This window comes from Micropterus salmoides, unplaced genomic scaffold, assembly GCF_014851395.1.
Source record: "Micropterus salmoides isolate LMB-PRFRI ecotype aquatic unplaced genomic scaffold, ASM1485139v1 Ms_hic_scaffold_1, whole genome shotgun sequence".
Taxonomy (NCBI): Eukaryota; Metazoa; Chordata; class Actinopteri; order Centrarchiformes; family Centrarchidae; genus Micropterus; species Micropterus salmoides.
Genome location: NW_024040040.1, coordinates 50687669 through 50702503, shown reverse-complemented (window position 1 = coordinate 50702503; position 14835 = coordinate 50687669). Strand labels below are relative to the sequence as shown.

Here is a 14835-nt window from a genome sequence, read left to right as displayed (position 1 = left end):
ATTAACAATCCCTTGGTGTTTCTTCTTTTTATCTGCATTACTGTTTAATTGCCATGGATTATTTTTTCATCTTTTTTTTTCTTTTTTTTAAAATAAATAATTAATTTAATTAACTGTAAATTAGGCGATCAGGCTGTCTTCTGTAAGTCACCTCTAAAAATGTACTTTCATTGGAAAGCATATCCTGATTTTATCATATCCACCTGCTTACTTTATTTATTTATTTTAATCCTGCTTATTTTATTTATTTTGTTTTATTTTCTCTTTAATAATTTGTATTTTATCGGGGCCCCTCCTGTATTTAATCCTTTACTGTAGTATTGTCTTTTCTCTCTCTCTCTCTCTGTGAAGCATTTTGTTCTTTGTATAATAGTCATTAATTATATTATAGGTATATTATATTATACAACTGTTATAAACCTTAAATAAAAATTTATTAAAATGTATTGAAAATTTACAATTATAAATTAAAAAATAAAACATTCAAATTATTAAAAGTATGAAAATAGAAAAATATTAAATATATTAAAGTAAAATACTAAATTATTATATTATGTTATATAATAATTAGTTAGTATTATTGTAAAAAGGCGCGTTTCGGGCGGCTATAAAAGCTGTGAGGAACCAATGTTTGGCGCAGTCAGTGTTCCGCCGGACTCTTTTTTTCAGACGAACACTAACACGGAATTAACGGGCAGCAGCGACTAACACCGAACCGCTTTTTAATCCCTTCAGAGCCGGGTCGTCGTTCACTAGCATGAAAACTATGTTAACCATTATCTCTAACGCACTCTGTAGGATCACCGGCCGGAATGTGGTGAGTGTCCCGGGGCCTAACGTCGAGCTGGGGCCCGTTTCTGAGCCGATGCTAACAGTTAGCTCGCCTGGTTGTGCTTGGCATGGTGCTGACCTTGTGAGCGAGCGGCAGCTTTTAGCCTCGCTGGCTGGTTTGACTCTCTGCATGTCCTGGTCTGAGATGTTAATGCGTGCTTGTGTAATAGCGTTGACTGACCAAAACGGTGACTGAAACATGGGCACTGAACTGAAACGTGGTCTCAACTCGGGAGCTGCAGCCGAACACAGTCTCTGCCTTTTTAATTAATAATTATTTAATTAGTTGGTGTTGAATGTGCTGGTTTGTCCTCCTCGACCAGATGAGAGATGCACTGATGTGATCGATACTGGCCAATATCGAGTTAAGAAAGCAACTCCGGTATCAGTATCTTATTTATTTTTTATTTTTTTACAATACCTCCACTTGTTATATAACTTTAAAAACAGAACAGGGATTAAATTTCTTTCCTCTATAAATACTCTTTATTACAAGTAAAAGCACTGAATTTAAAATGTGACGTAAAAGTACACAAGTATTATCTACTAAATGTATTTTACATGTACAGAATGGCTCCTTACAAAAAAATATTAAAATGTTCAGTTTTTATCACTAACTAAACAAGTTAAGAGCATTTTAATAGTACTGCTTTATATATGCATGTGTCATTTCTATGTCCAAAGGAACTACTACTGTCTTAATTGCCGTAATATGGAAACTCTAAATATAAGAGTGAAAAGACTGTAAATCCCAGTTGTTCTGCATGAGAAAACAGGAAACGGTGATTGACTCTCCTCTTCAGACGCCATGAGACAAGTTGAAAACTGATGTTTAGACTCATCAAACCAGGACTCTAATTTAAATATGGAAAAACCTCTTTTAATAAATTTATGAAAACAGCAAGATAATATTTCTACTCCACAAGTCTTGTGTAAAATAATTTGCAGGCACAGATGTAGGATTTTGGATTTGGATTTTTTTTTTTTAAATGATCTCCAGATCAAGTAGGACCAGTGAAATCGGATCTAGATTTAATAACTGCTGTGGTTAGATTTGTTTAATCAAGACTAGATCTAACTTGAGCATTATCCCTGTATAATCTTTAATATACATGCGAAAACATCAGAACAACCAACTTCACCCTTTTAAAAAAGAGTTTTTTTTTTCTTTTGTGTGGTGCATCTCTCGCCTCAAATGTGACCATATAGAGGCATCATTTAAAAAGTTTGCTTTAACAAAACTGGGCAATATGGTTAAAACTATTTATTAGGACATCCTCAGTGTAGATGACAAACTTATGCAAAATCATATAAAACAGAATTATCTAGTTTATTGTCAAAGCAATGAACAATTTTTCATTCTTTATGTGCAGAATCGTAACCTTTTTTAATTTGCTTTTTAATCACAGCGTGCTCCAAGTCTTTGTTTTGGAAACAGAAATCTGTCACGTGTTTGGCATTTGCACTAAAACCTTAATCAATTGACTGACTCATGTAAACAGATAATATTGGTTTTAGATGTAAATACATCAGTGCATTTGTTTCAACAGCTGGGACCAGCATGATGCGTCTGTGTTGTGGTGCTTCAGCCGCAGCAGGGATCCTACAGGCCTTTTGGCAAACACAGCTTTAATTATGTTTTTTATAACTCGTAACATTGAACAAGGATGCCACCTCATTTATTGATTCTAAAACCAAACATTTTAAAACGACCTTGTTGAGTCATGAAACTCCAAGCGACTGTAGGATCCCAGTTGTCTTACGGCTTTTTTCTCTCTCCTTCCTGCTTCCACTCCTCGTTCACTCACACTCTGTCACACACACAAAACAATCCCTATTTATTTATCGCTTTTCTCCCTCCTCTCCCCCCTCGCCTGAACCCTAGGGAGCCCAAACAGTGTCCGAGGTGAGTTTGTCTGTCGGCCCGGTCCTTCGCTTCCTTCCCTCCGCAGCGATGTTTCCCAAGAGCTCCTCTAAAGTGCTTGTAAACTAGGAACCATGTGTGCTCATAAAGGAAGTAACGATAAGACACGATAGATTGTACAGGATTGTTCCTCTTACCTTGAATGACACCAATCAATCCATATAGTTTGGATCACATTGATTAATTTCTGTAAGAGGAACAAACAGTTTTACTGTGATTCAGTTGAATTTCCCTCTTATATTTTTTTAATTTAATTTCCCATTCAGTTGTGTTATTTTCTTTACACAATGATGTTATCAATAATGTAATCTACGACATTAAACCCTGTTACCTGGGTGAAAATTCATCCCAGTGATATTTAACATTGGCACATCACAAACTGTCTGAGCTCCTCACGGCAGGAAATGAATAAACCCCCTCAGGATCAGTATTTAAAAAACGTAATTATTTCTAGTTAATGAGATTAGAATTTCATAACGGCTCTAAAAAGAAACCACTACACGCAAAAATAAGACGTATCGTCATGATTATGGCTGCAAGTAATCACTTTATAATTAATCTAGTTTAGTAATTTAATTTCAAAGAAATGTACCCAACAATATTAATCTGCGCCCATGTTGTTTTTATTATTCTTTTTGTCTTTCCAACAGCCCAAAACCAGATTAAATTACATTAACAATGATCCAACACAGACGAGCAGGAAACTCTCACAGGCTAGAGAATATTTTTATTTTTTTCCTAAATAAATTAGCCACTGCTTTTCCAGGTGTTGACAACATTAAGTGTGACACTTATAAAACTTATATCATGTTTTTTCATGTAAATTATTTTTGGTACAACCTGTTACAGAAAAGGTTGTTTTTGTATTTTTATTTTTTTATGGCCTCTGTTTAAATTCACATCACCAAACTCTGGTTATATGTATTTAAAATGTTGTGCCAGTTGTAAAATATCAGGTGAAGTGTAGACGCTGTTGGGCTGGTACCCGTCTTCCCTCGCTGTGTTTCTCCTTTTAGCCTCTAGAAGTCGTCATGTTTGTGTGTCCAGTCTCCATTTTGCCTCTGCTGTTTTCACTTGTAGACTCTGTAGAGCTCCTCTGGCTGTGCTCTGGTCTGATTGGTTGGCTCCTGTGTCCCCCCCCTAGTTGCTGATTGACCTGTCAGAATACGTCAGTCTAACTTCACCAGCGGCGCCGGCCTTGGCCCAGACCCAGCGGCAACCACCCAAACCACCACCAGTCAGTACTAGAGCGTCTGCTGCTGAGTTAGTTAGCGGCCAGACCGACCAGCTAGACAGACCAGTAAGAAGCGGCATCCTCCACGTCTGCCTGATCACTAACGGGGGAGGGGAAACTTTAAACGGGTGTGTCTGGAGGTTTAAATCCAGAATTAGAGGACTTAAAGTTGTCAGAAACGGCTAGTGGCAATGTACATCTATTTATTGGTCCTCTGTCTTGGATTAGGAAATGTGTGAAATCACTAACTGAAGATGTCAAATAGAGAGGCTGAGGGTGAAACTCACGTTTATTATTTCATGGGAAAACTAAAACTTATCTCATGCTTTCATGAAATGTTTAATTTCTTTTGATTTAAGCGATCAATTGTTTAGTCTTTTTCAAATGTGTGTTTTGTCTGACTAAAATCCCAACATATTCATTTACAAAGATAAAGCAGAAAACCCTCACAGCTATAATCAGAATGTTTGGCATTTTGTTTGAAAACAATTGATCGCTTATCAGATTTTGGTTACTAGTTTTCTAATAAACTGTGTTTACTGTTATGCATTGGCAAAACAATCCCAACTCAAGGTCTGCTCACTAGCGTTTTGTCTTGGCGATGTAATATATTGTTGCAGCGTTTGCTCAGTAACTATTTGAGCTCAGCAGCTGTTATTTCAGCCACAGCACTTTGTAACCTGAAGATTGAGGAACACTGTTTATATTAAGCTCATATTTCCAAGGAATGAACTTCGATTCCTAAAAACATAAACTACTGTTAGTTGAAGAAAAATTTACTCAGAATCAAAGGACATAAGAATTAATTTAATCTTGATACAATACCACTGACAATTAAGCAAATTGTATAGTTAACAAATCTAAAAGTATCCGATACATGAAGTTTCTATTTTAATAGTTTATTCTACAGCAAAGACAAAACACGCAGCTGTTGGGGACGTAAACACTGTTTGGTTTAAGATTCAGATGCTGCTGTTCCTTCCCAACCTGTTAGTGACCTCCCCACATCAGACCGTGGTAGTTGTCCAGGGTCCTCAGACCCAGACCTGATCCCCCAGCACCTGCAGCCCCACTTACATCCACCTGCTGTGAGGAGGAGGGCAGCCGTCTCAAGTCTGTGTGGAAGACCGGTGTGCTTTCTTTGTTCATTATGTGTCTGCGGTGGTTTGTGTTTTGAATGATCAATTTTATATATATATATTTTTTTTTTCCTCTTCACCAGGGTGCCAGAGTGGTGGTTTCACGCTCCTTCGCTGACTTCACCCCTCAGGCGACCTTTGACATCAAGGTGGGTCAACACAAAAAACAAAGTAGAATAGAATAAGATGCAGGTTTTTTTTTTTTAATTTGTGCCAGGCGGGAAAAAAACAGAGAAGCTACAAATTCAGCTGAGGTGTAAACGCTGCATCTCCTGTCTGTTTTAATTTGAAGCCATCTACGCTCGTTCTGATGACACAAGAGGTCAGCAGCCATTTTCTAAACTATTAAATGGCGTTTCTTTTTTTTCTCCTCACTGTCCTGGCCAATAGAAATGCGACCTGCACCGTCTGGAGGAGGGTCCTCCGTTGAAGGCGGAGCTGACTCGGGAGCAGGGCCTGCAGTATTACCGCATCATGCAGACTGTGCGGCGCATGGAGCTGAAAGCCGATCAGCTCTACAAACAGAAGATCATCAGGGGCTTCTGTCACCTGTATGATGGACAGGTAAGAACGAAGAAGACGGTAGCCATCTGTGTTTCAGATGGCTACTGGTTAATTGTGTCTACATGTTTCTTTGACATGAGAATGACGTGGTTAGTGGCACTTTGAGTTTTTATTTGCCAGATAGTTGGTTATAAAGTAGAAAACGGTTTAATTGTCTTAATTGAGTGAAAAATTGTCTGTAGCTCACAAACATAAAAGCAGCAAAAGAACAAAAATGGTAACAAAACACTAGTAAAATATACAAACAACATATTTAAAATAAAGCCTATAACACTAACACAAAATATTGTTGAACAAGTTTTAGAGTGCTGATTGGCAGCACCTCAGCGATTCCAACAATGCATTTCGTTTGATTTTATTTATGCTTTCCTTTGGAGACAGACCTGTGGCCTGTACTACGAAGGGAGTTCAACCTACTCAGTTAACTTGTGGTTATCAGACAAACTCTGACCGCCTACACTGGAGTTAAACGGTACTATGATTGGAGTTGGTGGACATTTGCATAAAAGGGGCGTTTTCTGCTGTGCAGACAGTTTTTTGCAACGGCGCATGCTCCATGTTTTCTCCAGAATGACGCATAATTGATGGTGTTTGGATATGAGGAGTTTAAAGACACGTTAATGGCTCAATCGAACACCGTGGCGACCGGCAAAGCCAGGGAGGCTTGTTGGCATTGCATTGAGTAAATTTGTAGTTTCATCTTCAGTGTTCTTATTGTAGTTCAAATCTCTATGTATTTTATGGGCTCTTATGTGTAATATGACCTTAAGATGTAAAGGTACAGCTGCACATAAAGGTCTATTGTAATGGGGGGGGGGCAGCAGAGAGACAGAATTTAAATTCAACGTTATTCTACAAGAGGGAAATGGGTGAGTTTAGCCCACAATCACTATATTATCATGCACTTTGCTGTAGATTGGTGTTTTCTTCCAAATACGCTCAGAGTGATGTAGATTTTTTTTTGTGACATTAATATCTGATTTTTGTTCTTGTAAATTTGACACTTTAATCTAGGATTTTTTTTTTTTCTTCTGGATTTATTAACCCCCACCCTGGCTCTGTATTTTTGGACACCTAAATTAGTCAATTACAGTTAAGAGAATTCAATTTTAGCTTACAGATGGGCTGCATTTTAGAAAGTGGCCCGTTAATTAGCCTAATTAAGATCGCCTCCCCTAAAATCACAGAGGCTGCAGGGCTCGCTGTATGAACATAAAGCTGATGTGTTTCCTAACTGAATTTCAGCTGCAACCGCTGTGGAACAAGTCAGGATGAAATCTAAAAATATTTTATCAAGTGGTGTGTAATAATATCCTGCTTCTCATCATTAACACGGCGTGTGTGTGTGTGTGTGTGTGTGTGTGTGTCCACGTATAGCCTATAGGGTAACCTCGAGTTAACCACTAACGAAACCTGCTGGGAGCAGTTTAGAGATGTGGTGTAAATTGCCATGGCAACAGACCTCGGGATGTGACACCCGATGCCACGAAGTTACCTGGATAAGCCAGTTACCGTGCTTCCTAGTACAGGCCAATTTCCAGACAATAAAACACAGTTTTAAGGGGAAAAAAGTTAAACACATTGCCTTTTTTTTAAATAACTACATGAAGATTAACACACATACAGGACAAGGAAAAAGGTTTATACATGATGTGTGTTGAAAATACGAGAGGTCATTCATTTACTGCATTAATAACTTTGCACTTACATCAATAGTTTTTTTTTAAAGTGTAATAAAACGTTTTTACCTGCCCGCTCTAAAGTTTGTCTTCTCCCACAGGAAGCATGTGCAGCAGGCATCGAGGCCGCCATCAACCCCTCCGATCATCTGATCACTGCCTACCGCGCCCACGGATACACATACACCCGCGGCGTGCCGGTCAAAGAGATCCTGGCCGAGCTCACGGGTGAGAGAGAGGTTTCAAATGAGTTGTACATTCCTGCATCCCCACAGTGCCGCCACTCCTCCTCACCTTTTGCTCCTCAGGTCGTAAAGGGGGTGTGGCCAAAGGCAAAGGAGGCTCAATGCACATGTACGCTCCGAATTTCTACGGAGGGAACGGCATCGTGGGAGCTCAGGTAAACACAACGTGAATCTACTGTAAATATGGCTGTTTCCAGATTGCACAAAATATTTCATGACCGTCAAGAAAAGTCATTAAAGGGTTCGTAGGAAATGTTGAGGGTTTGGAAAATGCTTTTTATTTCAGAAGCCGTTTTGTTGAAACTTACTAGTTTCTGAGTTGGATACTTTAATTTGAAGTGTTTTCAACGTTAGGTAAATGTTTCAATTTAAATATACTCTGTGAAAAATGCTCAATCTTGCTTAACAATCTCGTGTTCTCTACACACTCGCTTACAATCTTTTAATATTTTAAATTAAACGATCCTGCTGTCATATTCGTCTCCTGGTGTCTCACACCAAATGTCGACCAGAGCGTGGGTGCCGAAATGAAAAAGGGGTTCTGACCACATCTGGTGAGAACCCGACATCAGAAGGGCAATTTAAGTCCCTTTTCGACCAAAAGTACCCGAGACATTTATCTTTTCAAGGAACTAAATGGTTCCTTCAGCCCTGTGTGTGTGCGTTTCCACCATCGTCTAAAGAACATTTGTACACGCTGTACAAAGGGATGCACAGGCATAATTATTTGTAACCACTATCCATGAGCAAAATTTATAAATGAATATAAGAAACTATAATCTATGCTGGACCATTAAAACAGCTTTTTGTCTTTTGTGTGGGAGTATGATGGCGACGACGAATAAAGTTTGCTTCACATTTTAATAACTAACTGGATAAAGCCATAAAGTTATGAAAAGAGAAAGCAACACAAAAATAGAAACATTTCCAGTCTGCAAGAGCTGCAGATCAGCTGCAGGACACACTTGTGTTGCCTGAGCGTCGGAGGAATGTGATGTTTAACGAGCTTTATTACCTGTTGTAATCAGCTGTTCCACTTGTTTTTGGAGAGGATGAGACCGAATTTAGCTCCTGACTGACAAACTTAAAACAACTCAGGACCCAGGACTCATCAGCTGTTTGCTGTAAACACACAGCTGCACGCTGGCTGAGAAATGTATTTAATGCTGACGTACGATCTTAGGCCGACATCGGTTATCTGACTGACTGTGATTTATTGGTTTGCAAACAACCGACAAGCTCAATTTAAAGCCAGTGGCCTCTACTCGGCCATTCAGAAACTCCCTTTTTTTTTTTTTTTTTTTTTTTTTTTGGGTAAAAAAGACCCTAGAACTACATTTTGACCCTGGTCCCTTCAGTGGAAACGCAGCGTGTTCCTCCAGAGGTTCCTAGTTCTGGGGTAAAGTTCCTTCGGTCGAAATGCAGCTTTAGATGTGACTATAAAGGCTTAAAGTCTGGACATTTTAGTTGGAAAAGCTGTACGAACCCTGTAATGATAAGACTCAATTAAAATATATATATTTTTTTTTGCTGTTGGTAGTAACGACGATACTATATGCATCTCTGAATTGTCCAGGTTCCTCTGGGAGCTGGCATCGCTCTGGCCTGCCAGTACCAAGGCAACAACCAGGTGTGTGTCGCGCTCTATGGAGACGGGGCAGCCAATCAGGTAAATATCCTGCCAATTAAACACTCTTTACAGTGTATATGAATACATTTGCCAACCTACTCCTGTCTGGTCCAATCAGGGCCAGCTGTTTGAGTCATTCAACATGGCCGCCCTGTGGAAGCTGCCGTGTATCTTCATCTGCGAGAACAACAAGTACGGTATGGGGACGTCTGTGGAGAGGGCTTCAGCCAGCACAGACTACTACAAGAGAGGAGACTTCATACCAGGAATCAGAGTGAGACACAAACGCACCACAGCAGAAACATAACACTGCAGGACGAAACCTTACAGATGGTAACTCTGAACTATCGCCGCCTTTATCTCTCGTGACGTCGCCGCTAACCTCAGATGTAAATTACACATAGGGGTCATGGGCGGTAGCTGCAGTGTGTCTGTTGGCCGTACGCTGCAGCTGGCCTGAATGGACCTAGACTATAACAGGAGGAGGCTTGAGGGCCTCTCCTGGCAGTTGCAGGTGTGAGCATGCACGCAGCTGTCTGATGCTCATGTATGATACTGCACACAAACAACAACAAAATAGAGCCTGCGCTGTTTGTTTTACTACATACTGGGGCAAGAATAAACAGAAGTAGTCTGAATTATTAGCACTAATCTACCTCAACTTTTGCTTTCAGATGTTCTTAAAGGGAATCTGTTTCCCAGCAGCTGCTTCTGAACTGAAAGGCTGTTCATTTTTTGTGTCCCTGCTTTGTTTACGACCTTTTTTTTTTTATATATTTTTAAATCTTGTTTTCTTATCTCGTAGGTGGACGGGATGGACGTTCTGTGTGTCAGGGAGGCCACAAAGTTTGCTGCAGACCACTGCAGATCTGGAAAGGTGAGCTCTGTTTTGAGGAGAGATGAAATCAGAAACCAGTGCATTTATTTCCCCATAATGTTTGTTTCCCCTCAAACTCTTGGAGAACTTAGAATAACACAGAGAGGCAGAAGCTTGAAATGTGAATCCAAGATCTTATCCAGTGTATAACAATGGCAGACGGCTGTGAGGGGTTTCAAACAGTTTGTATGAACTCAGAAGAAATTATGTTTATTTCAGGGTCCAATTATAATGGAGCTGCAGACCTACCGTTACCATGGACATAGCATGAGTGACCCAGGCGTCAGGTGAGTAACCTTTTAACACTTTAACTCCTGAATGACTTTATCCTATTGAATTTCTTCTCTACTGTCCCCCTCCTTTTTATTTATTTTCTGGACCTGGTTCTGAAGTTAATAAGTCTCTGGTTCAGGTGGAGAGATGATGATTACTTACCTCCGCAGTCCTTTTCTCTTGATTTTAAGTCTGAAAATTCAGTAAATACAACAAATTTTCTAAACGCATTTAATCTTTGTTTTGTTTTAACTGTGGCGTAACTTCCTGTAGCTACCGCACTCGTGATGAGATTCAGGAAGTGCGCAGTAAGAGTGACCCCATCACCATGCTGAAAGAGCGCATGCTCGGCAACAACATGGCATCGGTAGAGGAATTGAAGGTGGGTGCACGCAACATTTACAAACTCTCCACAGTCCACGTGACAGTGTTTGTTTCAAAAGACACATTGTCACTGGCTAAAATGATGGGAGACCCGTCATCAGCTGCTCTTCTCATGATGAATGTGGCTGAGCTCTGTTAACCAGCTGAGCCTTGATTATCTGCCTTTTTTATTGGGGCCTTAAGCTCAGATTTGACCCTGAAACACTATCATCTTGCTAGGACTTAACAAAAGTGGCAAGCTGAGATCCAGGAGGTTGAAAATGTAGTTTGTTTCATATTGAGTTTCAGTTCACACTCGTGAGAACTTTCTGGTCTGAAAGCTACGTCAGAATTTATTAAGAAAATCTGAGTGGAGGATGTTGAGAAATAGTCGTGTTCTTCAGTAAAGCTGGAGGAGGTATTTTTAAGAAGAAAGTCGGGCCGGACCTGAATAGACACGCTGAACCGCAGAGGCACCTACACATTTGTATGTACTCTGATCTTCATATTTCTTTTTTGGTTTATGGAAGTTAATGAAGTTGCCCTAACTTGGCAAAACAAGAATCAAAAAGGAGTATCACCTGAAGGGTTATTAAACTAATTCGGTCAGTTAGGGTTATTATCTGTAGACTCTTAAAACAGAAACTGACTCTGGATGAAATATCAGATGTTTGAGTATCAAAACGGAGGCAACATAAGTGTTGCCAGATTCTCTCAACAGCTCAGCCAGGTGAAACTCCAAATAAATATTTACCTTTTTTAAAAAATAGGGTTTGTCTGATAAAAGGGGTGTGAATGTTTTTGCAGTGTTTCACATTAAGTGGCAAGACTATGGCAGCCTGCCACGGACAATTTATCAAAATGCATTGGACTTGATAAACTTAGCACGAGGATACACGTGTGACAATGTCCAGTTATCAAAATAAAGTGTTAGGTGTGTGTATATACTGTATTAAAATAAAGTTAATTGTATTATATTCACAAGAAGTAGAAAACATGTCACACGTGTCCATTTAAAGTAAGAAAAAAACACAAATGTTGTGAAACTTGCTTTTATTCTTTGATTTTTGGGTTGATGGGAAAACATTAAATAAACTTGTTGTCCTTTCTTTGCTGTCACCACCATTGATATGTATACAACGTTTGACCAAATAGTTTACCAGAGCACAACATTCTTCATAGAACTAGCCTCTTAATTTGGCTCTCAGAGTGCACCAAATTAATGTATTTAACTTCTATTCTTCTATTAGACAAATAATTCTCCTGGACGCCCCCGAGAGTGTCTGAGACCCACCCACCATAGTCTCTCAAAATCCTGTGGGAAACACTGGGTTTGAGTTTAACTTACTTTCAACAACTTTTTCCAAAGCAAGAAACTTCAAAACATGTCGAAATCCCATTTTATTCCCATTAACATTTTTATATTTTGACACTTGTTCACTTTGTTGTTGTGGTCTATACAGTATATTATGATAATCAGTCTAGTATTTGTATTGCCTAGAATAAGATTCTTCTTAGAGGGCTTTACAGTATGAACAATCTTCCATCCTTACAACCTTCATCTGGATATGAAACTTCTTCCTCCTGTAAAGCGCTGAACGGTAACTACTGTTGTAGTGTGTACTGTGTAAAGTGCTTTGTTGACCCCTCTGCACTTGAGGTTTTGTGGAGCTGTAGGCACTAACGCGAGTCCTCTCTGTCCTGTCAGGAAATCGATGTTGCGATCCGTAAGGAGGTGGAGGAGGCGGCTCAGTTTGCAACATCAGATCCGGAGCCGCCGCTGGAGGAGCTGTGCAACCACATCTTCAGCAACAGCGCACCGCTGGAGATCCGCGGGACGCACCCCTGGTCCACACTCAAGTCCATCAGCTAGACTCGCACCACACAACTCCACCTTCTAACCGACACCACCCAGCACTAAACGAGGCCCCTTCAACTGCACCTGACCTCTAAAAGACACAACGTTCAGCACCTCCCTCGATTATCAGATCATTCCGCACCTTAATGGGACTCCGCTTTGACCTGAAACCTGCCAGTGTTATTTATTTATAGTTTTATATAGAAGTATTTAAGATGTGTTCTTTGTCTGTATGTTTGTGTCGGTCATCTGAGCGTTCTGTCAGTGTTCCTGTCATCAGGCCACTGTGTGCGGTTACCTGAGATGTTTGTAAATGAGTTTGGTTTGTTGTGAGCGTCATGATTGTGTGTACTTTACAGGTTTTAAAATGCTGCAGGGCTGCCCGATATATACGCACAAACCTTCTTATTGTTTTAAGAGACGGCAGAATAGGATTTACTATGTTTTAGACAAACACTACAGGGCACAACGAGCAAAGTGAGGCTGAAGCAGTGGTGGGGGGAAAAACTACGTACACTGTAGTACAGTATCAAGTAAAAATGTTACTTGTACTTTTAACTACACTACATTTATTGGATGAATTTGTTATGTTTATAGATGAACAAATAAAATGATATCGTAAAATGACCCCCTTTATCAGTGAGATGAATCGATTCTGCACTGTGATAGTTACTTTTACCTAAAATGATCTGAGTACTTGAGAGTACCACCACGGAGTAGACGGTATGTATTTGTGGTTTAGGACCATGTAAGGAAAGATGGCTGCTGATCAGTGCTGTCAGAAAATATATTAACAGTAACTTTTCTGTCCAACAGCACTCGAGTACTTGAACTTCCCAGATAATCTTTACCACCTACCTGACTGAGCACGCAGACACTACTTTTAAAAATCTGACACTAGTTGGTTGATAAAACGGGAGAAAGTCAGGTTTGGAGGGAACAAACCTGTTGGTAGATTAATGCACTTTGTTTCTGTGTGTTGGAGAGCGTGACCGCTACACACTTACAATGTAGAACTAGTTTCGCCAAATTCACTATTTTGGGAAAATATGGGGTGGGGTGGGAGAGACAGCAGCAGGATTTTCAGTTCCTCGTTTCTTTTTACAGTAAAGTTTACTGGACCTGAGTTTGTACAGATATGAAGCTTGTGTGAGCTGAAAGACTGTTTGGCTGTAAAATAAATGCATAAAGAAGATTAAAAACTGTTTGTTTCTTTATCTCTTCAGTAGCAGAGTTGCTGCACAAGTCTGTACAAAGTGTGAAGTACAGCTGTTTAACAGTTTATTGAACGAAAGAGAGAAATACTACAACACTAACTGGGGGCATTTTAATGCTTCAAGTACATTAAGCTGACATACTTTTAATGAAGGAACATTTCCAATTGTGTTATTAGTACTTCTCCTTAAAGGCTCTGAATACTTTCTCCATCACTAGAGGTCACTAACGGGCTGTAAAATAAACCTTTATTACTGATAGACTGTCATGGCAACCAAACATCACATCTGAACAGCATGTTAATCAAATAGTAAAGTAATTTATTAAAATAAACTAACAAGTACATTACAGACATGTACACTACAGTCCTGTATTCAAAGTACTTCTTACAGTATAGAAGTATTATCAGATAAATGTACTTAAAGTATAAAAATACACAAAATGGCTCCTTTCAAATACTTACAGAATAATTATCACAAATAAAAACGTGAGTATTTTAAAGTTGTTTCATCAATGTGGAGCCAATTTTAGGTACTTTGTATACTACTGGGTAGCTTAATAGCATAATACTGCATGCAAGTGTGTTTTTTTTTGCCTTTAATGTTTTGTTGCAGAGTCTGAGCCGGAGTCTGTGAAGTTCAAATATTTACTGGAGCCAGAGCATGAAGTACTTTTAAAATAACAAGTACAATCTCAAAATGGACGCCAATGCAAACAGGCGATAAAGGGCGTTGTGTGACCTGTTGAGTCTGAAGGCAGGAGTAGGCTCATGCAGGTAAACACTATAGATTACTGTTTATTTTCTTGATAAATAAAAGAATCGTGAAAAATGCCCTTTACACTTTCCTAAAACCCAATGTGACATCTTCAAAATGCTTCAAAACCTCAAAATATTCCATATTACACATGAACGATTTATCAATTATCAAAATATTATTGATTTTATTGTTTCAGCCCATGATGAAAGTGTCTAAATAATTTTAAGTGCCCCTGAATAAACAGA

The 14835-nt window shown here is 39.3% G+C and overlaps 1 protein-coding gene across 6 annotated transcripts; it reads left to right on the top strand.

Moving 5' to 3' along the window:
• Positions 1-656: 656 nt before the first annotated feature.
• LOC119895471 (pyruvate dehydrogenase E1 component subunit alpha, mitochondrial-like) lies at positions 657-13813 on the top strand. 6 transcript variants are annotated; one of them, XM_038708660.1, is made up of 14 exons: positions 657-817; positions 2717-2737; positions 3900-4117; positions 4984-5119; positions 5212-5277; positions 5519-5692; positions 7473-7599; positions 7680-7771; positions 9193-9285; positions 9365-9520; positions 10052-10123; positions 10343-10410; positions 10670-10778; positions 12468-13813. In XM_038708660.1, the coding sequence occupies exons 1-14, from the start codon at positions 758-760 to the stop codon at positions 12630-12632; spliced, it is 1557 nt and encodes a 518-aa protein (XP_038564588.1). In that variant the 5' UTR covers positions 657-757; the 3' UTR covers positions 12633-13813. The 6 variants fall into 6 exon arrangements, with proteins under 6 accessions (XP_038564588.1, XP_038564661.1, XP_038564747.1 ...); XM_038708733.1 differs by lacking the exon at positions 2717-2737; XM_038708819.1 differs by lacking the exon at positions 4984-5119 and having other exon boundaries at positions 659-817; positions 3900-4055.
• Positions 13814-14835: the final 1022 nt, after the last annotated feature.